Here is a 22,060-nt window from a genome sequence, read left to right on the forward strand (position 1 = left end):
CTTCCTGCTACAATTTGATCAAACCAAAGTAATAGTTGCAATACATCATTTGTTCTGACTCGGTATTTTTTAACATTGCGAGTGGGTCTCTGGTGGGTATCTGGATTGCACAGTTCAGGTAGTGAGTGCACGACTACTACTACTAGGCCCTGTCTGGTCTAGGCTTGATTCCTGACCCAACTCCAAACTGTCGGATTAGTGCTTTACCGGCATAAAGCATCCCGACCCTCAGATGCAATTGAAGCTGGGTGTCTCATCTGCTTGCATTATTTGATGGACGTTAATGATCGCAATGCATAGATTTTCCCAAAGAGTACGTGGAAATGATCATCAGCACCCTGAATGTCAGTTTATGATCGAGGAAAATGTTAAGTTCAATTGAATGTTACATTCTGAACACGAATTGGAACAGGATTCGGAAAATAAATCTGTTGTTTTGCAATTCTTTGGCTCTGGATTCGTCCGGATCACGCATACATAGAGAGGAGTGAGTTTTAAAAAATTTTAAATCATTCCAAACAGTAAAATTCCTGTTTTTGAGGATGCCATAATGGACACAAACAACAAGCATGAATGACTAATGTAATGTTATAAGGTGGTGTAAAAGTCTGCATCACAGGCCGTAAACTTCCAAAAAAAAATTCCTACAACCTCTAAAATCTTTCTTTTATTTCAATTGAATTATACATTTGAAGAATGTAAAACACAAATCGCCTTTTTATCACTTTTAAGACACTTCCGTTTAGCAGTAATTAGGAAAATATTCATGCCCTGAGGGCAGAGTAACTATGAGAATCAGTATTCACACCATCATGCCCTGAGAGCAAAATAACTGCCCCTCTCCTTACATAGACGTAATATAAAAATATGATTACCTTGTCTTTTTTGGAAAATAATTGTGTTAAGAAGGATTTTGTAATGAATGAGTATATATTATATATATATAAGTAAATTTTCCCACTAGGCATGCCAACCGGTCGTGAATGTTTTCATTGCTGAGAATTTACCCTGTAGTCAGGGCCCTTAGGGATATTTTGGGGCCGTTTGGTTCAAATTCTTCCAAAAGCACCAAATTTGGCCCAGATGTTGCCCATGCCATACTCTTTCGATTTTTGACGGGCGCCAAGACGGGCGCCCCCCCCCCCCCCCGGGGGCCCCATATTGGCGAAATACTAAATGGCTGCCACCCGGATTAGAGGAAAATCAGTTAAATAACCAAAAGGGTTGGAATCATGTATGATACCACTTTTCAGGGGTTTTCGAGGTCGAGGAATCCAATTATGATGTTATTTTGATGATTCGAGGTCAAGGTCAACCCTCAAGGTCATCTTAAAGGTCATTTTTGAGTCAAACATGTCGGTTTTTGAGTTTTTTGTCAAGATTTACGCGAAGTTCACCATTTTATGTTTCTGGGTTGGGTAATCGAACTCTGACCTTATTTTTGACAATTAGAGGAAATATTTACATGTCTATTTCCTAATTTTCAGGCATATGCAGTTCATCAGTCTAATTACAAAGGTATGGATTTTGATGTTTTATGAACTGTATGCCATATCCTTGTGTTTAATTTTTGTGCGATCATGATCCGGGTTCATGTATACATGATTGTATACATGTCATAAATATGACGTCATAGGTCATGTGACCTGGCGGCCATATTGGATTTTATGAAAACCTTAAAAATGGATCCCTGCCTTCATTTTTCGATCGATTCATTTTGAACTTTGACCACTTATAGTACGTCATGTGATTGGATGCATATCCTAATTATGACGTCATAGGTCAGGTGACATGGCGGGATGGACCGGTACGGTCCCCGGATCATACCGCCCTTGGCGCCCGTCAAAAATCGAAAGCGTATGGCATGGGCAACATCTGCGCCAAATTTGATGCTTTTGGAAGAATTTGAACCAAAATATCCCTAAGGGCCCTGACTACTGGGCAAGAAAGAGTTGCTCCATCACAGGATGCTGGAGAAGCAGGCCTCAAACAAGATAGGAGTTCAAATTTTGGCTGGAATAGTCACAAACAATGGCCTACACCCTACAAAAGTAGCAATGGGGTTATTGTCCACAAGAAAAATGCCATAGTAAATGAGAGTGCTCATCTAATGTCCCCTCCAAAGTATTGGTGCACTCTTTGATGGAACAACATGCCTGTGAATCATCAGGATGAGAGTTGCCAGTTAGACCAGGAATCAAACCCACAACAGACTGCTCAAAGATGAGTATGCTACCTCTAAGCCTCTAAGTTATCTTGTCAACCATGAAAGGTACTAAAAATAAAAGGGACAGACTGTTTAGTTAATGGTATTAATATAAACATATTACAAACAATAATGTACAGTTCAATAACCCTGTAAATATTTTTTAGCATGCATATTAAATTTGGCATATTAAAATATTTCAATATTTCATATGTGATTTACATATGACTGTCACTATTTATACAACAAACGGTTTCCATCAGCAATATTGGTGTTAACATGTTGAGAAGGTTAAATATGGTTTATGAGAACCTGTATCTCTGGATCCCTATTGCAGTAAGTCACTTGATATCTTGAAAATCCCAATTCAAGTATGAAGTGATAAGCTGGAAACAGCATTGGAATTTGACTTTTCTAAGGGTGGTTACCACTATATAATCCAGGTCTTCCAACAATGACCCATCCCAAACAATGAAAGGAACACTCTGTGAAGAAACCTCCTGGCTTGGGATTGATGCAGAGGAGATGCCGCTCGGTATTATCGGTTTGGTGATTAGAGAAGCAATATCAGACTTTCTAGATTGACCATTTGGGGGTCCATATTGAGAGAATCTTTGTGATGTTTCTCTTTTTTGGTCCAAAAATGACTTTTATCATTTATATTGGTTTTTTGTTTGCTTGTTGTTGTTTTTTTCTACTAGTACACTCACTCCATACAGGAGCATGCAGGGCAGGAAGGGTCATGTTATTATCTTATTTGGGATATATAGATTACAGTAGATCTAGGCTCTGGTGTGTTAGTCTGTGGTCGATGCAATAAGCATAGAATGCCTCACAGATGTCGGGATTCCTCCAGATTTCTTTCAGTTTAGTGTTAAACAGCAGTATCGACTGTTTAAGAAGGTAATCATATGTGTTTGTGGCTTATAATATTTTTTCCTTCTGGTAGGCTATAGGCACTGCCCCAAGAAACAACACGATAAACTATTTATACATGTTAGCACGACGTCCACGGAGAAAAAAAACCCTTGGGGATCAGAGGGGATATTACTCGTATTTTGTATGAATATTGTTCTGTAATAACATTAATATTATGGTATTATCATTAATGTTGTTATTACTTTTGTTATTAGAAGCTGCTTTGGAAAAATGCTATGATTGGCTATTTTAACACAGATATACACCTCAACATGGATTTCGTGCAAGGCAGAAACCCCCCTGCGGAGTGGGGGAGGAAATTAAATCGCTACAACCTCCATCATGTGACCATTAGTCCTCCTGTCAAGTTTTGTTGACATTGGATAAGTAACGACCGAATGTACTGCGGTCAAAAATCGTCAGACAAACAGACACCAAATTGCATATTTTAGAATGATTGCATATAATTTTATTTTCGTAAATAATATGTCAGGAGTATCCATTTGGTTCACCTTTCCTTTGTGACCATGGTGACAATGTCTCCTCTATTTGCACCAGCATATGGAACTATAAAAGGTGGTGTGTTCTGTTAAGTCGCAATTAACTTGAATCTACTTTGCTACATGACTTCTCATGGAAGTTTGTTGCATTTGACTTTGTTTGTCCAACATGGAGAATAAACATGTTACATAATATGCAACACTTCAATTATCCAACAAAAGAAATATTTGATTGGTGAAAGTACATGATTTGCGGTTATCGAATCATCTTGTATAACACATAAACTACCTAAACTGCAAGCTATCTCTTAGATATGACCTGGAATAAATCCACACTTTTAGTGAAATTTTGTTTCACAAAATACAGATGTTCCACAAAGATCACCACACCCCATTCCGAAAAGTCTGTCTCCTCTTCCACCACAAAGACCAAGCATCTCCAGAGCTTTGGTCACTTTGGAAAACAGGCCTGCTCGAGCCCTTTGGGCCTGGTGTTATCTTGACACGAGACCTTGGATCCACTGGGTCAATTCCTCGCTGCTCACCAAAAACCCGCTTCTGGAGGTCAATGATGTCATGGCGCAGGTCGGCAACAATGAGCAGCAAGAAATCAAAAGAGCCTGGAGATCCCTGCGATGAGAAAAAATATCTGCAATGGTTTGTTATCGCAACAAGATATACACAGAACCTGCAAATCCGTTTCTCAACCAAAAAAAACATCAGGATATGTGTAAAGGATAAATGAAGGGATTGAGAAGTACGGTATGGAAAAGTTTGCAGATTAAAAAATTGACATGTGTTCAAATGCTACATCACATGACAATGTGGACCATCTACATATACATATAACTGCACATATGTACAACTATTGGGGATGCCTTTTGCGGTGGTTGTACCCCCCAACACAAGTCTGGGGCCAAACCATCCCCATTCTTCCCTGTTGCCCGGATTCATGGCAGTGCGGTCACGGTCAGAGCGCCAATCGGTCCGCATGGACCGGCCCTTTCCCTCTTCTCTTCTTCTCCTCTTCTCTTCATTTCTCTTCGCTTCTCTTCACTTCTTTTTCTTCTTTCTCTTTCTTTCTTTCTCTTTCTCTTTCTCTTTCTGTCTCTCTCTCTCTCTCTCTCTCTCTGGCATCCTTTGAGCTAGGAAGCTAATATTTAGACACGATAGTGACCAAGTGATGTGGCTATAAAGGATATTCTTGATTTATTGATTAATCAATAATCGATTAATTATTTATTAATTAATCAATTATTTATTGATTTATTTTCGATTAATTACTTATTTAATTAATTTTCCAAAAGTTATAGCTTCGAATGAAGCACTGGTAGTTTAGGTATGCGATTTGCCAATTGATTAAGAAAATATTTTATGATCATTGTTTATTGATTTTAATTATGAAATTAATCAATCAATTATTGTACACCTCTCCCACCCAATTCAGTCTCTATGAGCTGCGCAGCGGTATTTCCGGGCGCCAAAGGTGCCCCGGCAATGTCGCGCTGGAGGATATTTATTTCTTTGGCATGGGGGCGGTGTACTTTGAATGTATCTGTACTTGTTACTTGCTGGAATAGTATGTTGGTTGGTTGGTTTGTCTGTCTGTTTGTGCGCAGTACTACGTCTACATCGTTGCACATAGCATCGCCATACTTTACACACATATTTGCCTTGCCCTGGAATAGACTGTGCCCAATTTTTAACTCTCTAGGCCCAAGGTCAAGCTCAAGGTCACCCAAAACGTGAAATCAGGGGGGGTCGAGTTTTCATTTAAAATATATTTCAAACCACTATAACTCTAAAAGTACAAGAGATATGTATACACTTACTGGTACTGACATGTAGGAAGTCACATTTGACATTTTATTTGGCACCATGACCTTTGACCTTGAGTGACCTTGAAAGGTCAAACTCAAGGTAAGAAATTGTTTTTTTTTACTAATAACTGTCAAACATTATCCGATTACCTTCTAACCAACACCCCTGAAAAAAAAGTAAATTCCGGCAAATCCTCGGTCTTTGACCGATTTCTAGTCTGTCTGTCTGTTTGTGCGCAGTACTACGTCTACATTGTTGCACATAGCATCGCCATACTTTACACACATATTTGCCTTGCCCTGGAATAGACTGTGCCCAATTTTTAACTCTCTCGGCCCAAGGCCTCCATTATGACGTCATAATTCGATAATTCGACAAGTACAAAACTTCATCCAATCAAGATGAAATTTCTTCAGCATCATCAAGGAATAAATTAGTTTAGAAAACAAATAATGATGACATCATCGGTCACGCGGTTCGGCCGCCATATTTGTCCAAAATGGCCGATAAAAAAGTACATTCCGGCAAGTCCTCGGTCTCTGGCCGATTTTTCATCTGTCTGTCTGTTTGTATGTCTGTTTGTCTGTATGTTTATTCACAGTACTGCGTCTACACCATTGCACATAGAATCGCCAACCTTTACACACATATTTATCTTGCCCTGGAATAGACTGTGCCAAATTTTTAACTCTCTCGGCCCAAGGCCTCCATTATGATGTCATAATTCAATAATTCGACAAGTACAAAACTTCATCCAATCAAGATGCAATTTCTTGAGCGACATGACGGCATAAACTGGTGGAGAAAAAAAATAATGACGACGTCACCGGTCACGTGGTTCGGCCGCCATCTTGGAAAAACCGAAAAACTTTGCACCTCTATATCTCCGAAAGTGCTGAATAGAAACAATTGACGCATGGCTCATTGTAAAGAACTCTCCATGGGGAATAAAACATGTTAATGATGATTTCATTGGTGCCTGCATTATGACATCATAATTCGACAAGTACAAAACTTCATCCGATCAAGATGCAATTTCTTGAGCGCCATGTCGGCATAAACTGGTGGAGAAAAAAAATTAATGCACCTCTATATCTCCGAAAGTGCTGAATAGAAAAAAATGAGACATGGCTCATTGCAAAGAACTCTCCAGGGGAATAAAACATGTTATTGATGATGTCATAGGTGCCTCCATTATGACGTCATAATTCAACAAGTACAAAACTTCATCCAATCAAGATGCAATTTCTTGAGTGCCATGTCGGCATAAACTGGTGGAGAAAAAAAAAATGATGACATCATCGGTCATGTGGTTCGGCCGCCATCTTGGAAAAACCGAAAAACTTTGCACCTCTATATCTCCGAAAGTGCTGAATAGAAAAAATTGAGACATTGCTCATTGTAAAGAACTCTCCACAGGGAACAAAATATGTTAATGATGATGTCATAGGTGCGTCCATTATGACGTCATAATTTGACAAGTACAAAACTTCATCCGATCAAGATGAAATTTCTTGAGTATAATCTCGGAATAAATTCGTTTAGAAAACAAATAATGATGACGTCATCAGTCACATGGTTCGGCCGCCATATTTGTCCAAAATGGCCGATAAAAAAAAGTATATTCCGGCAAGTCCTCGGTCTCTGACCGATTTTTCATTTGTTTGTTTGTCCAGGCAATGTCTCAGCCATACTTTGAGCTGGGAAGCTGAAATTTCGGCACAATAATGAACAAGTGCTTTGGCAAAAACAGTATTTTTTGGTTTTTGATTAATCGATTAATTGATTAATTATGTACTTATTTATTTCCTTTCAAATCTGGGCAATATCTCAGGCACCTTTTGAGCGAGGAAGGTGATATTGGGACACGACAGTGACCAAGTGAAGCGGCTATGAATATTTTTGATTTATTGATTAATCAATTAATCGATTTATTATTTATTTATTTATTATTTAATTTTTCCGATTACTGACTTATTTAATTAATTTTCCAAAATTACAGCTTCAGATGAAACACTGGTGGTCTTGGTATGCTATTATCCAGTTGATTAAGCAATTATTTTAGGATTATTATTTATTGATTTTAATTATGCAATTAATCAATCAATTATTGTACACCTCTCCCTCCCAAACAAACACATCCGCCAAACAAACATACGCGCCAAACGAAGACATCCGCCAAACAAACACATGCGCCAAACAAACACATGCGCCAAACTAAGAGAGTAAATCTGTGCATGAGAGAGAGTAAATTGCTCTCTCTCATGCACAGATTTATCCCATCTCGTCTTCAGTTGTCATACCCTTCCTCCCGTCCATGGTACATGGAATCTTGTGGTGAGGCTGTTGCCCAGAAACAACTTGCCTTCGTCTCCTGGAAAGCAAATCCAACGGAAGGAAATCTCATTTCCTTTCACAAAGCCCGAAACAAGTGTGTGTCCACCCTCAGGAGAGCCAGGAAACAATATCTCTCCATTCTCAAGACCGAACTCTCTTATCTGTCTCCCTCTTCCAAATCCTGGTGGCGTCTGGTCAAATCCGTTTCTGGTGTTTGTTCCCCCTCCATCCCCTCCCTTACCTCAAATGGCTACACAGCTGACTCCGCACGTGAAAAAGCTGAATGCCTCAACTCTGTGTTTGCCTCTAAATCTTGTGTCCCAAACCCATCCCTCTCTGTACCCACCATACCCAGTCGTACCCTGCTGCTCCTGGACTCCGTGTCCTTTCCTCCTGACAAGGTGGAAAAGTTTCTGTCAACCCTCGACTCTGATTCTGCAACTGGACCCGACGGCATCAGCCCACGGGTCCTAAAATCCTGCTCTGCTGCTCTATCTCACCCTCTCTCTGTTCTCTTCACCCTCTCTTTTGCTCAAGGTCAACTGCCATCTGCTTGGAAATCAGCGAACATCACCGCTTTGCACAAAAAAGGTGCAAAAACAGATCCTAGCAACTACAGACCAATCAGCCTTCTCCCAATTATCAGCAAAGTCATGGAATCCATCATTGCTTCGGATATGAAATCTTTCCTCTTCTCCAATGGCTTGATCTCTGATCATCAATTTGGTTTCAGACCAGGTCACTCTACTCTGGACATGCTGCTTCTGCTGTCTCAACAATGGATGGAGGTCCTCAATGCCAAACAGGAAATTAGAGCTGTCTCCCTCGACATATCACGTGCCTTCGACACGGTCTGGCACCCCGCTCTGCTCACCAAACTCTCCTCCTTTGGTATCCATGGAAATCTCCATGCATGGCTGGCGGACTTCCTCTCTAGTCGTCGTCAACGTGTGGCCCTGAATGGGTTTCTCTCATCTCCTCTTCCTGTTCAGGCTGGAGTTCCCCAAGGCAGTGTTCTGGGCCCCGTGCTTTTTCTGGTCTTCATCAATGATCTCTCTGACTCTCTCGAAAATCCTCTCTATCTCTTTGCTGATGACTCCACTCTCTGCCGCTCCATTCCTCTTCCCTCAGATCGGCAGTCTGCTGCCTCCTCACTCTCTGAAGACCTGGACAAAATCACAGACTGGTCAAACAAGTGGAACATGTCTTTCAATCCTGATAAATCTCACACTCTTACTATGTCTCTCCGAAAAGATCGACTGGACAACCCTCCCATCTACTTTCTCAACAATCCTCTCCAAGAAGTTCTGTCGCTCAAGATTTTGGGTCTCACTATCTGCCATGATCTTTCTTGGGAAAACCACATTTCCAAGCTGGCCTCCAAAGCCAGTCGCCGACTGGGCATCCTCCGTCGTGCGAAGTCCTTCCTCGGCACACCTGAGCTCCTCACCACATACAAGGCTTTCATCCGCAGCTCAATGGAATACTGTTCTCCCCTATGGGCCGGTGCTCCTGCCTCACACCTAGCTCGGCTTCACGCTGTTGAAACCAAAGCTTTCAGAATTATTGGAATCTCCCGCGATGAAGCTATCTCTGAGGGCCTTTCACTCACTCACCGCAGGCAGGTAGGTGGTCTTTCTGTCTTCTACCGACTCCTCTCCGGCCTTGCACCCCCAGCTCTCTCTGTGCTCTGTCCCCCAAATATTCCTACAGGTCGCACAAGATCTGCCAGCAACCCTCTGATGGTTAAACTGCCGAAATCTCGGCTCTCTGCTCACCTTTACTCTTTCATTCCTCTTTTCTCCCGCCTCTGGAACAAACTCCCTCACTCCCTTCAATCCCACTCCTCCCTCCAGGTCTTTAAAACAGCTGTTCACCACCATCTCTTATCTTCCCCCATCCAAAACCTTGATCTTTTCTACCCCCGCTAATTCACCCCAGATCCACCTTGTTTGAAATTCCAACTTCTTTCCTGGAAGTCCTGGCAGTGTCCATATGTTTTATACCTCTCCCACCGCCCCCTTCCCATGCCCCCCTCCCCCCAAAGCCCTCGCCCTCTCTCAGATCTCTCGATGTCTCCATGTCTCTCGGTCCCTGCTCTCAAATGTTGTGTTTGTGTCCTTCCCCCTCTCTCCCCATCTTGTCTACCGCTCCCGATGTTATATGTTTTATGTGTCGGTTTGTCTTTCTGTGTGATTAATGTTCGCTCTTTCACGAGCCTCGATCTTGTATACAACAACAACAACAACAACAACAAAAAAAAAAAAAAAAAGACATCCGCCAAACTAACACATGCGCCAAACGAACACATGCGCCAAACGAACACATGCGCCAAACTAACAAATCCGCCAAACAAACACAGGCGCCAAACGAAGACATCCGCCAAACTAACACCTGCGCCAAACTAACACATCCGCCAAACTAACACATCCGCCAAACTAACACATGCGCCAAACTAACACATCCACCAAACAAACACATGCGCCAAACAAACACATGCGCCAAACTAAGACATCTGCCAAACTAACACATCCGCCAAACAAACACATGCGCCAAACTAAGACATCCGCCAAACAAACACATGCGCCAAACTAACACATGCGCCAAACTAACACATCGACCAAACAAACACATGCACCAAACCAACACATCCGCGAAACAAACACACACACAAACACAAACACATGTCCCGGTGTGTACCCTGGTTAGAATAGGTACACCGTATCCCTGCGTGTCGTAAAAGGCGACTAAGAGGGTTGGCGTCAGGAAGGGCAACCGGCCAAAAAAACATTGCCTCAAAAAGAGAACCATGACAATTACAACTACATATGGGCAGGGTACAGCCCGAAGTGGAGATCGGTTTCTGAGGTTTGGGACATGGAATGTAGGGACAATGACAGGGAGATCAGGAGAAGTGGTGGAAGTATTGGTCAGAAGAAGAGTGGACATATGTTGTGTGCAAGAAACGAGATGGAAGGGAAGTGGTGTGAGAATGGTTAAGGGTAGGCAGGGACAGAAATACAAGTTTGGGTGGCAAGGGTGCCCGGAGGGCGTGAATGGTGTTGGTGTCCTGTTTTCTGAGGAGTTTGTAGACAGTGTGGTGAGTGTGACTAGAGTGAGTGATAGGTTGATGATGGTGAAAATGATGATTGGAAAGCTCTTGGTGAACGTCATCTCGGGATATGCTCCGCAGGTTGGTCGGAGCAATGAAGAGAAGGACAAGTTCTGGTGTGCGATAGAGAAGCTGATGGAAAACGTGAAAGATGAGGAAGTTGTTGTGGTAGGAGGAGACCTAAATGGACATGTGGGAAGGAGTATGGACGGTTTTGAGGGAGTTCATGGGGGTTACGGATATGGTGTGAGAAATGGAGAAGGTGAAAGGATTTTGGAGTTTGCTGATGGAGCTGATTTGTTGATTTGTAATACTCAGTTCCAGAAAGGGGATAATAAGCTTGTTACATACACGTCAGGTGGGTTGACGACAACTGTTGACTACCTGATGGTGCGTAGGCGAGATAGGGGGCACCTCCGGGACACAAAGGTGATCCCGGGGGAGGAGGCTGTTTCACAGCACCACTTGTTTGTCTGCGACATAAGGGTGAAATATGCGAGGAGAGTTCGGCGGGTAAAGTACCAACCGAGAATGAAGGCGTGGAGGTTGAAAGAGGTGACAGTAAGGGAGGCATTAAAAGAGAGGCTGAGTAGGGTAGAGGATGATGTGGTTGAGCTTGAACGTGGTTGGATGTCAATGAAAGATAGTCTGTTGGGAGCCGTTGGTGAGGTATGTGGATGGACAAAAGGACCACCGAGGCACTCGGAAACATGGTGGTGGGATGATGAAGTTGGAAAGAGGATTGACGAGAAGAGGAAGAAGTTCAAGGAGTGTCAGAAGGCGAAGGGTACGGGAGCAGAAAAAGCAGAGCATGAAAGTTATAAGGCAGCCAAGAAGGCTGCAAAGAAAGAGGTAGCAAAGGTGCAGGAGGCATGTAGGAAAATGTTCGGAGAACGCTTGGATTCGGAAGAGGGTCAGAGAGCAGTATTCAGGATTGCAAAGCAGATAGCGAAAGCGAGGTGTGATGTGATGAGGGTGAGTTGCTTGAAGGATGAAGTGGGACAAATCGTTGTGGACCCAGATGGAATTAAAGAAAGATGGAAAAGATATATGGAAATGCTGTTGAATACAGAGAATGAATGGGATGGCAACATAGAGAGTAACCCAGTTTTAGGACCGGCAGAGAAGATAACTGAGAAGGAAGTTGAGGAAGCGATAAAAGCAATGACGACTTGAAAAGCGGGAGGGCCGACAGGAATTGTGGGAGATATGTTGAAGGCAGCAGGAAGTTGGGGTGTGAAGAGAATGACAGAGATCTGTAATCTGGTGATGAAAGAAGGCCGCATTCCAGTGTATTGGGAACTGAGTACCCTCGTCCCTCAATACAAGGGGAAAGGTGACCCTCTGGAGTGTGGCTCGTACCGAGCGATAAAGTTATTGGAGCATGGAATGAAGGTATTGGAAAGGGTGTTGGAGAGGAGGATAAGGAAGAAGGTGAAGATCGACGAAATGCAGTTTGGATTTATGCCAAGAAGAGGAATGACAGACGCGCTCTTTATTGTGAGGCAGTTGCAGGAGAAGTACATGGAGGAGAGGAAGAAGTTGTTTCTTGTGTTTGTTGATCTGGAGAAAGCATTCGATAGGGTTCCACGCGAAGTATTGACATGGGAATTGAGGAAGTTAGAAGTGGAGGAATGGTTGATCAGAGTAGTGATGGCAATGTACAAAAGAGCGTGCACAGATGTAAGGACGAAGGACGGGAACAGTGGTGAGTTTGAGGTGAAGGTGGGAGTGCATCAAGGATCGGTACTAAGGCCACTACTATTTGTAGCTGTGATGGAGGTGCTGGCTCAGAACGTAAAGGAGGGTTTACCGTGGGAGTTGTTGTATGCAGATGATCTGGTGTTGATTGCGGAAAGTATGGATGGACTGAAGGAAAAGATGAACAAGTGGAAGGAATGTATGGAGACAAAAGGTCTGAAGGTGAATATAGGAAAGACGAAGGTGATGGCAAGTGGTAAAGCATGTGGTGAGGTGGAAAGAACTGGGAAGTGGCCATGTGCTGTGTGCAGGAAGGGTGTTGGAGTGAACTCCATTCAATGTACAATGTGCGCTGAGTGGGTTCATTAAAAATGTAGTGGTCTGAGAGGGTCATTAACCAGTGTGGCAGCTGCATTCAAATGTAAGGTTTGCACAGAGGGAGCTGCAGATGGAGGAAATGTTGAGTGGGATCTTAGAGACGGAGTGAAGCTGGAAGGTGTGAAAACATTTTGCTACCTCGGAGACATGCTGAATGGAGAAGGTGGATCAGACTCGGCAAAGGTTGCGAGAGTGAGATGTGCATGGAAGAAGTTTCGGGAACTGAGTGGCGTGCTGATGAGGAGGGGAGTGTCGTTGAAGCTGAAGGGAAAGGTGTATGCTGCATGTGTGAGAAGTGTTATGATTTATGGGAGCGAGACATGGGTCATGAATGTAGAGCAGCAACGAAGGCTGGAAAATGTGGAAATGCGAATGGTTCGGTGGATGTGTGGAGTATCGTTGAGAGAGAGGAAGACAAATGATGAATTGCGAAAGATGATGGGAATAGAGCCTGTGATTGATGCTGTGAAGAGGAACAGGTTGAGATGGTTTGGTCATGTGTTGAGGAAGGATGAAAGTGACTGGTTGAGAAGAGTGATGGAAATGAATGTAGAAGGAAGTAGAGGACGGGGAGGTCTGAGAAAGACTTGGCTAAACATGGTCGAAGAAGAAATGCGGGAAAGGGGGTTAACAAGGGGAGATGCAGAAAATAGGGCAAAATGGAGAAGATTGTCATGGGGACCGCAAGGCTAACCCCCGCTCTAGCAGGGAAAATTGACTGAAAATGCATGTTGTTGTTTGTTTGTCTCCCTCCAAATACCGTCTCTATGTGCTGCATGGTGGCATCGCCAGATGCCGGGGGTTATTCGATGCCGCACTGGAGTATATTTATTTATTTGGCATGGGGGCGGTGTACTTTGAATGTATCTGTACTTGTTTTTTACTATATTTGAGCTTTAGTTTGTGTGTTCTTGTTTGGTATTTCCGTCTAAGTACTGAGCTCGTTATGCTGATATCCCAGCTTCAAATCACATGTGCTGAGCTGAGTTGTCTTTTCTATACCAATATCCATGAAAGTTCATGCACAAGGACCCTGATGTCTACTCAGCTCCTTCTTGAGCAAGTCCTACATGTTCAAGCTCCTTTAACATCCTCAGATCATTTTGAAATGTCAGAGGTAACAATTTGGGCATTAAAAGCATTACATGTGTGAGTTTACTCACAGTGTGTGCATGTGTTGGGAAGTCTGTCAAATGCTTCAACGTTGTACCAGCCCTGACCTCTGGAGATCATTATTCTTGAATTTAGCCCATATTGCGCCTCTTTAATCCTTGCTGACATTACTTGTCTCTTCATTGCTCCACGCCTTCATTGTGCTTCGCTTACATCGCTCCTCACCTTCACGGGCCAAGTTACTCCAGTCTCTTTGCCGTCGTGAGACCACAATCAGCTCCTGCTTTTACAAGCCCTCGCCTGCCTCTTTGCACCTCGATGGATTCTGGTATTCATTTGGCGCCATTAGGGGTTAGGTTTTATTTATTTCCTTGTGTATAAGTTTGAAAGATAGTCTGTTGGGAGCCGTTGGTGAGGTATGTGGATGGACAAAAGGACCACCGAGGCACTCGGAAACATGGTGGTGGGATGATGAAGTTGGAAAGAGGATTGACGAGAAGAGGAAGAAGTTCAAGGAGTGGCAGAAGGCGAAGGGTACGGGAGCAGAAAAAGCAGAGCATGAAAGTTATTAGGCAGCCAAGAAGGCTGCAAAGATAGAGGTAGCAAAGGCGCAGGAGACATGGAGGAAAATGTTCGGAGAACGCTTGGATTTGGAAGAGGGTCAGAGAGCAGTATTCAGGATTGCAAAGCAGATAGCGAAAGAAAGGTGTGATGTGATGGGGGTGAGTTGCTTGAAGGATGAAGTGGGACAAATCGTTGTGGACCCAGATGGAATTAAAGGAAGATGGAAAAGATATATGGAAATGCTGTTGAATACAGAGAATGAATGGGATGGCAACATAGAGAGTAACCCAGTTTTAGGACCGGCAGAGAAGATAACTGAGAAGGAAGTTGAGGAAGCGATAAAAGCAATGAAGAGTACAAAAGCGGGAGGGCCGACTGGAGTTGTGGGAGATATGTTGAAGGCAGCAGGAAGTTGGGTGTGAAGAGAATGACAGAGATCTGTAATCTGGTGGTGAAAGAAGGCCGCATTCCAGTGGATTGGGAACTGAGTACCCTTGTCCCTCTATACAAGGGGAAAGGTGACCCTCTGGAGTGTGGCTCGTACCGAGCGATAAAGTCATTGGAGCATGGAATGAAGGTATTGGAAAGGGTGTTGGAGAGGAGGATAAGGAAGAAGGTGAAGATCGACGAAATGCAGTTTGGATTTATGCCAAGAAGAGGAATGACAGACGCGCTCTTTATTGTGAGGCAGTTGCAGGAGAAGTACATGGAGAAGAGGAGGAAGTTGTTTCTTGGGTTTGTTGATCTGGAGAAAGCATTCGATAGGGTTCCACGCAAAGTATTGACATGGGCATTGAGGAAGTTAGAAGTGGAGGAATGGTTGATCAGAGTTGTGATGGCAATGTACAAAAGAGCACGCACAGCTGTAAGGATGAAGGACGGGAACAGTGGTGAGTTTGAGGTGAAGGTGGGAGTGCATCAGGGGTCGGTACTAAGTCCACTACTATTTGTAGCTGTGATGGAGGTGCTGGCTCAGACCGTAAAGGAGGGTTTGCCATGGGAGTTGTTGTATGCAGATGATCTGGTGTTGATTGCGGAAAGTATGGATGGACTGAAGGAAAAGATGAACAAGTGGAAGGAAAGTATGGAGACAAAAGGTCTGAAGGTGAATATAGGAAAGACGAAGGTGATGGCAAGTGGTAAAGCATGTGGTGAGGTGGAAAGAACTGGGAAGTGGCCATGTGCTGTGTGCAGGGAGGGTGTCGGAGTGAACTCCATTCAATGTACAATGTGCGCTGAGTGGGTTCATCAAAAATGTAGTGGTCTGAGAGGGTCATTAACCAGTGTGGCAGCTACATTCAAATGTAAGGTGTGCACAGAGGGAGCTGCAGATGGAGGAAATGTTGAGTTGGATTTTGGAGACGGCGTGAAGCTGAAAGGTGTGAAAACATTTTGCTATCTCAGAGACATGCTGAATGGAGAAGGTGGATCAGACTCGGCAACGGTTGCTAGAGTGAGATGTGCATGGTAGAAGTTTCGGGAACTGAGTGGCATGCTGATGAGGAGGGGAGTGTCGTTGAAGCTGAAGGGAAAGGTGAATGCTGCATGTGTGAGAAGTGTTATGATTTATGGGAGCGAGACATGGGTCATGAATGTAGAGCAGCAACGAAGGCTTTAAAGGGTGGAAATGCGAATGGTTCGGTGGATGTGCGGAGTGTCGCTGAGAGAGAGGAAGACAAATGATGAATTGCGAAAGATGATGGGAATAGAGCCTGTGATTGATGCTGTGAAGAGGAACAGGTTGAGATGGTTTGGTCATGTGTTGAGGAAGGATGAAAGTGACTGGTTGTGAAGAGTGATGGAAATGAATGTAGAAGGAAGTAGAGGACGGGGAAGACCGAGAAAGACTTGGCTAAAGACGGTGGAAGAAGACATGCGGGCAAGGGGGTTAACAAGGAGAGATGCAGAAAATAGGGCAAAATGGAGAAGATTGTCATGGGGACCGCAAGGCTAACCCCCGCTCTTGCAGGGAAAATGGCCTTAAAATGCATGTTGTGTGTTTGTTGTTGTATAAGTTTGAGTGTCCCCTCATCTCTATTTGTGTCTGTGAATCGCCTGGTTTGTTCCATTTAGCTATAGCATCCTGTCCACCCTTCTCCCCATACTATTTTATAAATAAATAAATAAATAAAGCCTTATAAAGGAAAGAAACGTTTTCCATCTTTCTACCTACCGCCGCCAAAATTTGGCTTTCCATTAGTTGCGATTGGGGAATAGTAAGTTGCGATTACTGAATGCAGTTTAGTTAGGGACCTTTTGGCCATTCGTGGAATTAAAGATCCTAGCGCAGATGGTCTGTGGTAACGGAGGCTGTCTCACATGAATATATGTATGAATGTTAACAGAAAGCTGTTCAAACTATCACTGGACACTACACGTAATCATCATCCCAAATAAGCAACAAAAGCAAGTAATTCACACAATTCGTTGGTTTTCACACAAATAATTCACACAAGTCAAACGAGGCGTTACCGGCTCTCCCCGAGGTCCTCCCATCCCTTTGTCTCCCTGAATTTGAGGCGCAAAAACAGGGATGAATCAAGATGATTAGAGGAAATATCCATACTCGACAAGAAAGAATGGACATATTAACAGAAATAGTTGACCACCTCTGCAATGGTGTGAGTATAAATGTTGTATTTTTCCTCACCTTGGGACCCCTGCGTCCAATTGGTCCTGGGGCTCCCTGAGGTACAATAATGTAAATGAAAAAGTCAGTTACAATGTTACAATACCTTATTAGATTAAATTACAAAACATTGCAGTTGATATACCAATGAAAAATCACTCATCGAGTGACACTTGGTAAAAGATAACAAAGTAGAATGGCTCTCAGTAGAGCATCCTTTAGACCTCAAAAGTAATTGGTGGTTGAATTCAGTGACCTGATATGCAAATCGTCTTCAAAGTTTAAGTTAATCGGATGAAAATTGACAATTTTAGAAATTTGGCCTATGTTGACCTTTTGGCCTATGTTGACTTCCAAAATAAGTGGTGGTTGAATTCAGTTTGCTGATATGCAAATCCTCTTCAAATGTCAAGTCAATCGGATGAAAATTGAGAATTTTAGAGATTTGAAAAAAGTGGTTGACTTTGGCCTATGTTGACCTTGTGACCTACGTTGACCTCAAAAATAGTTGGTGGTTGAATTCACTTAGCTGATATGTTAATCCGATTCAAATTTCAAGTCAATCAGATGAAAATTGAAGATTTTAGAAATTTGAAAAGGTTGGCCCTTTGGCCTATGTTGATCTTTTGGCCTATGTTGATCTCAAAAATAGTTGGTGGTTGAATTCAGTTAGATTATATTGTCGTGTGACTACCCTTGGTGATGACCCTAGGGTAGCACGGATGACCAAACGAGCTGTTACTCTGAGGCGTTCAGTTCAAATGGCGGAGAATACACGTGGGGAAGTAAGAGGGAGGGGAAGAAACTGGAGCCTTACCTGAACGGCTTCTACTCGACGTCTCCACACCTGATAAAAATGACTCAAACGAAAACGGAATGAAATGTACAAAAATAGACAGGTTTATTAAAGAAAATGCCGGTAACAAAGAAACACACGATAAACTAAATTCCTAAATTGAGGGACCCTTCACACCAGACCCACACACGGACAAAGGGAAATATAATAATGTAAAAATAACAGGTGTAATTTTATTGCACTTAGCTCAACTCGATCGGTGCGTCTCGCCAGGAATAATCAAAGTCGTCTCAGGCCGTCGCGGTAAAATGTGCTCGCTCTTCCACACAGCACGTCGGCGGCAAAAACCAGGCCTCGTGTGTCACGCTCACTCCGGGCCTCGCGCGTGAATCAGACGGGCCGTGCCTGTCCACTCACCATTCCTGCTTGGAAACTTGTGGTTCCCAGTCGGTGTCTCTTCCTCCTCACGACCACCAGCAAGATGTCGGCACATGGCAGCTCGCGATGAGATCCAAAATCAGAGAAGAACCAGAAGGGCGTTGATGTGTAGAGAGATAAAAAAAAAAAATGATGCTGAGAGAGAGAGAGACCGAAATGTGATCGTTCACCAACAAAGTTCAAAGGCGCATGAGGGAATTGCGACCGTTCACGATGGTCTCCAGCACGAGAGGGCACAAAAGTGGGAAAATGCCGGTCAGAGCATTCTGAAATCCCCACGCATAAGAGGACAAAATGTCGGGGACACAGTCTTTTGTTCCTCGGGCTCTGACGTCATCTCAACACGTCTCCGTCCCGACCCTATCAGCGAGTTCCATCTTACCCATCCTTTCTGTCCATCAAACCCCCGTCCAATCACAGCTCCTCGGGGCGTGGCCTTGGCCTGCCTGATCTGTGCACTTACCAAGTCAATGTTATCAGTGGCAGCGCTCAATATCCTGGCTTCTGGTAGGTTTTAATTAGGGTGTTTAAATGCGGGATTCTGGCTAAGTGTCTATGGTGTGGTGCCAAAAGCGACATAGGAATAAAGTACAGAGGTAACTACATACATGGGATAAATTACCCGTAATCCCTGAACTAATTAACATGCCCCACTCCTCGTAATGGGGACGAAGATACACCTTACACGACATCCGGGCTAATACAAATTCCCTACTTATTACATGGTGGTTCTTCTTCTTCATCGTGACATACCGAGCATGCTAATCTATACACTCTACCTGGTCTATGGTATACCTATCCCCTACAAATGTAACAATATGTAAATCCTATTCAAATTTCGAGTGAATCAGATGAAAATTGAGGATTTTAGAAATTTGAAAAAAAGTGGTTGACCTTTGGCGGCAAAAACTCCAAAAATTTCAAAAATAAATAAGATTCTGTCAGACCACCAACGCTACCATTTGGTGAAGTTTCATGAAGATCAGTTTAAAATTGTGATCTGTAGGCAAGTATAAGTGAACGGACAGAGAAATACACAAACACACAAACCGGAGTGATCAACATATTTGTCCAAAACAATTTTTGGGCCAAGTAATAACATAGCAATTTTACAGTCTGCGCAATATTTAGTACCATATTGCTTTTCTGTGAAGCTTATGATTATATACTACGAATAACTGCTTTAAATATGGGGCTTCATGCCTGCTGGATCTATACTGGCCAACGATGGAATTATTAAATATTGTTTAGATATATTAGCCCCTGTTGGACTTAGTCCGAAATGAGGGCCTATGGATTGGGTCTTGCCCGTCCGTCCGTAACCCTATCTCGGAGATGCATGGATCGATTTTGTTCATAGTTGGCACAAAGACAATACATGATGGTATACATATGGTCATCATTTTGTTTCATGATGCTATCAAAGATGGCCGACTGGCGGCCATTTTAGTTGTAAAAAAAACCTGATATTGAACACGTCCTCACCGATTCCTCGGACATGCATTTACCGATCTTATTGAAACTTTGCACACAGTTAATGAATGATGGCTTTCATATGCATGTCATTTTTTGTCGAGATCATATCCATGATGGCCCACTGGTAGCCATTTTGTTACTCAAACGTATCCCAAACCATTTCTCGACATGCATGGACCAATTTTTTTCAAACTTGGCACAAAGACGATACATGATAGTATACATATGCAGAAGATTTTGTTTTGTAATCCAACCAAAGATGGCTTTCTGACGGCCTTTAACTCCGTAAAGCAAAATTACTAAAACTATGGTGGATGTGACATTTTATGTCTTTTTCTTCTTGTTTCAGATGTTGTACAAATTACTGTTGCTTGTCAGCCAATCAAATTCGTCCATTGCATTTGGGCCTTCTGTTGAGTTTGCACAATTGTCGATTTTGCAGTGTCAAATTATTGCTGAATTTGCAGTGATGTTTCACCAGTGTTTTGTTCATTTAAATTACTGCACATCTGAGGCCTTGTAAGTGCACTCGACTTTTTTGTATGCAAATCCAAGGCTCATGGAATAATGAGGTGACGAAAGGTAAAAGGCAACAGAACGACATTGGAACAGTGCAGATGAATGTACATTCGGGAGAGAGAAGGGAAGAGACAAATTAAACTGCAAATAGAGGTAGGTGAGGGTTAATGAGAATAGAAAACATCATGGGTAGGGTTGGAGGATGACCTTACATGGTGGTGCACTGCCAACTGGAAACCCTGGAAGGAATAGTGAACCGACTGAGGAAGGAGGTTCCCCATGCCGGAGAAGAGAAGAACAAAGATAAATATCGTAGCAGACGTTTGCCCAAAGCCTGTGAGACAGAGTTAGTGCTTGACACCAAGTCCTCTCTATTCAACATCTTCGTTGAGTTAAGCAAATCACTCTTCTGCTTGCATTAATTTATCCATGTAGATTCCACTTCGAGCGTGCACTGCAAAGTTTGTTCTTTAAAAAAAACAAAAAAAATAACCACCTTTGAGGCCATTTTTCCCTGCAAAGCGGGGGTTGGCCTTTTTCGGGGACCGTGGTTGTTGTTGTTTTTTGGTCCCCTTTTTGAAGCAATGTTTTACGGCCGGATGCCCTTCCTGCCGCCAACCCTTTTTGTCGCCTTTTTACGACAAACAGGGAATTACCAGTGGACTGGTACTCAATTAGCCGACCTCGGAAGGATGACAGGCTGAGTCAACCCCCCTGGCGTTAATTCAGCGACATATGAAAAAAACAATTTTAATTTGCTCGAGCCTTTCAGCACTCTACAGGCTCTACATGGTTGCTTCTTCAGGTTTATTCTAGTCAGGGGTAAACTGATAAGCTCTAGTCAATGTGGAGCTGTGATCTTTTTTGATGCCCTTCAAATCTTGAGGTGCATGGATAATAATCAATTGCCCACTTGTTATTGTATAAGCACCTGAAGATATATTTTCTCCATTTAATTACTGCAATTTACTACAGTATAATCCTCTTCGACTTCCCCTCTTTCTTACTTCATTTCTCCCTCTGCTTAATGGGGTTTCTCAGCTGATTTAGTGCTCCCTGATCTGCGATTAGGTGTTTTGGAAGATGTGCCATGGCCAACAATATATGGTTTGCCATTGCCATTTCAGTGAAACAAATCAGGCTAAGAATTTAGAATTTGGTGGGGCAGTACTTGCTTCCTGTAAAAATGAAGTACTGCCCACAGAACAAATTCTCTATTAAAAAAACAAACAGACTTACTGCAGGTCCCCGACGACCACGCTTCATATGTGAAAGGTCAGGTGTTCGTCCCATTCGGCCTGGTTGACCTGGAGGCCCCACAGGACCAGGAGGACCTGTTCATCCATAAAATAGAAAGACAATAATTCCACATCAATGCACTGCAATACTATTTCCAAACATTTTTGGTTACCCAAACTCCTCCATAACCAAGAAAAGAAAATACGAAGTGAATTCCCTGAACTGGTTAGATGGTTTGGTCTTGCAGTTCCATCTACTTGAACTGATTCAAATGTCAATCCTTGAAATTTGAGTTCTAAAAACTGTGACTCAT

The 22,060-nt window shown here is 43.0% G+C and overlaps 1 protein-coding gene across 4 annotated transcripts in view; it reads right to left on the minus strand.

The window, feature by feature from the left end:
• Window positions 1-1,166: 1,166 nt before the first annotated feature.
• LOC137431537 (collagen and calcium-binding EGF domain-containing protein 1-like) overlaps window positions 1,167-22,060 on the minus strand; it is a 108,676-nt gene continuing 87,782 nt past the window's right edge. For 2 of the 4 annotated variants that reach the window (XM_068122954.2, XM_068122953.2), the window contains exons 8-12: window positions 21,748-21,842; window positions 20,721-20,768; window positions 17,301-17,336; window positions 17,123-17,158; window positions 1,167-4,254 (exon numbers count right to left, since the gene is read on the minus strand). In XM_068122954.2, the coding sequence (XP_067979055.1) occupies window positions 4,006-4,254; window positions 17,123-17,158; window positions 17,301-17,336; window positions 20,721-20,768; window positions 21,748-21,842 (464 nt within the window). In that variant the 3' untranslated portion in view covers window positions 1,167-4,005. The remainder of the gene's footprint in view (window positions 4,255-17,122; window positions 17,159-17,300; window positions 17,337-20,720; window positions 20,769-21,747; window positions 21,843-22,060) is intronic. The other 2 variants (XM_068122955.2, XM_068122956.2) reach the window with 1 other exon arrangement.

The sequence above is a fragment of the Myxine glutinosa genome, chromosome 7, assembly GCF_964187855.1.
Source record: "Myxine glutinosa chromosome 7, kmMyxGlut1.1, whole genome shotgun sequence".
Taxonomy (NCBI): domain Eukaryota; kingdom Metazoa; phylum Chordata; class Myxini; order Myxiniformes; family Myxinidae; genus Myxine; species Myxine glutinosa.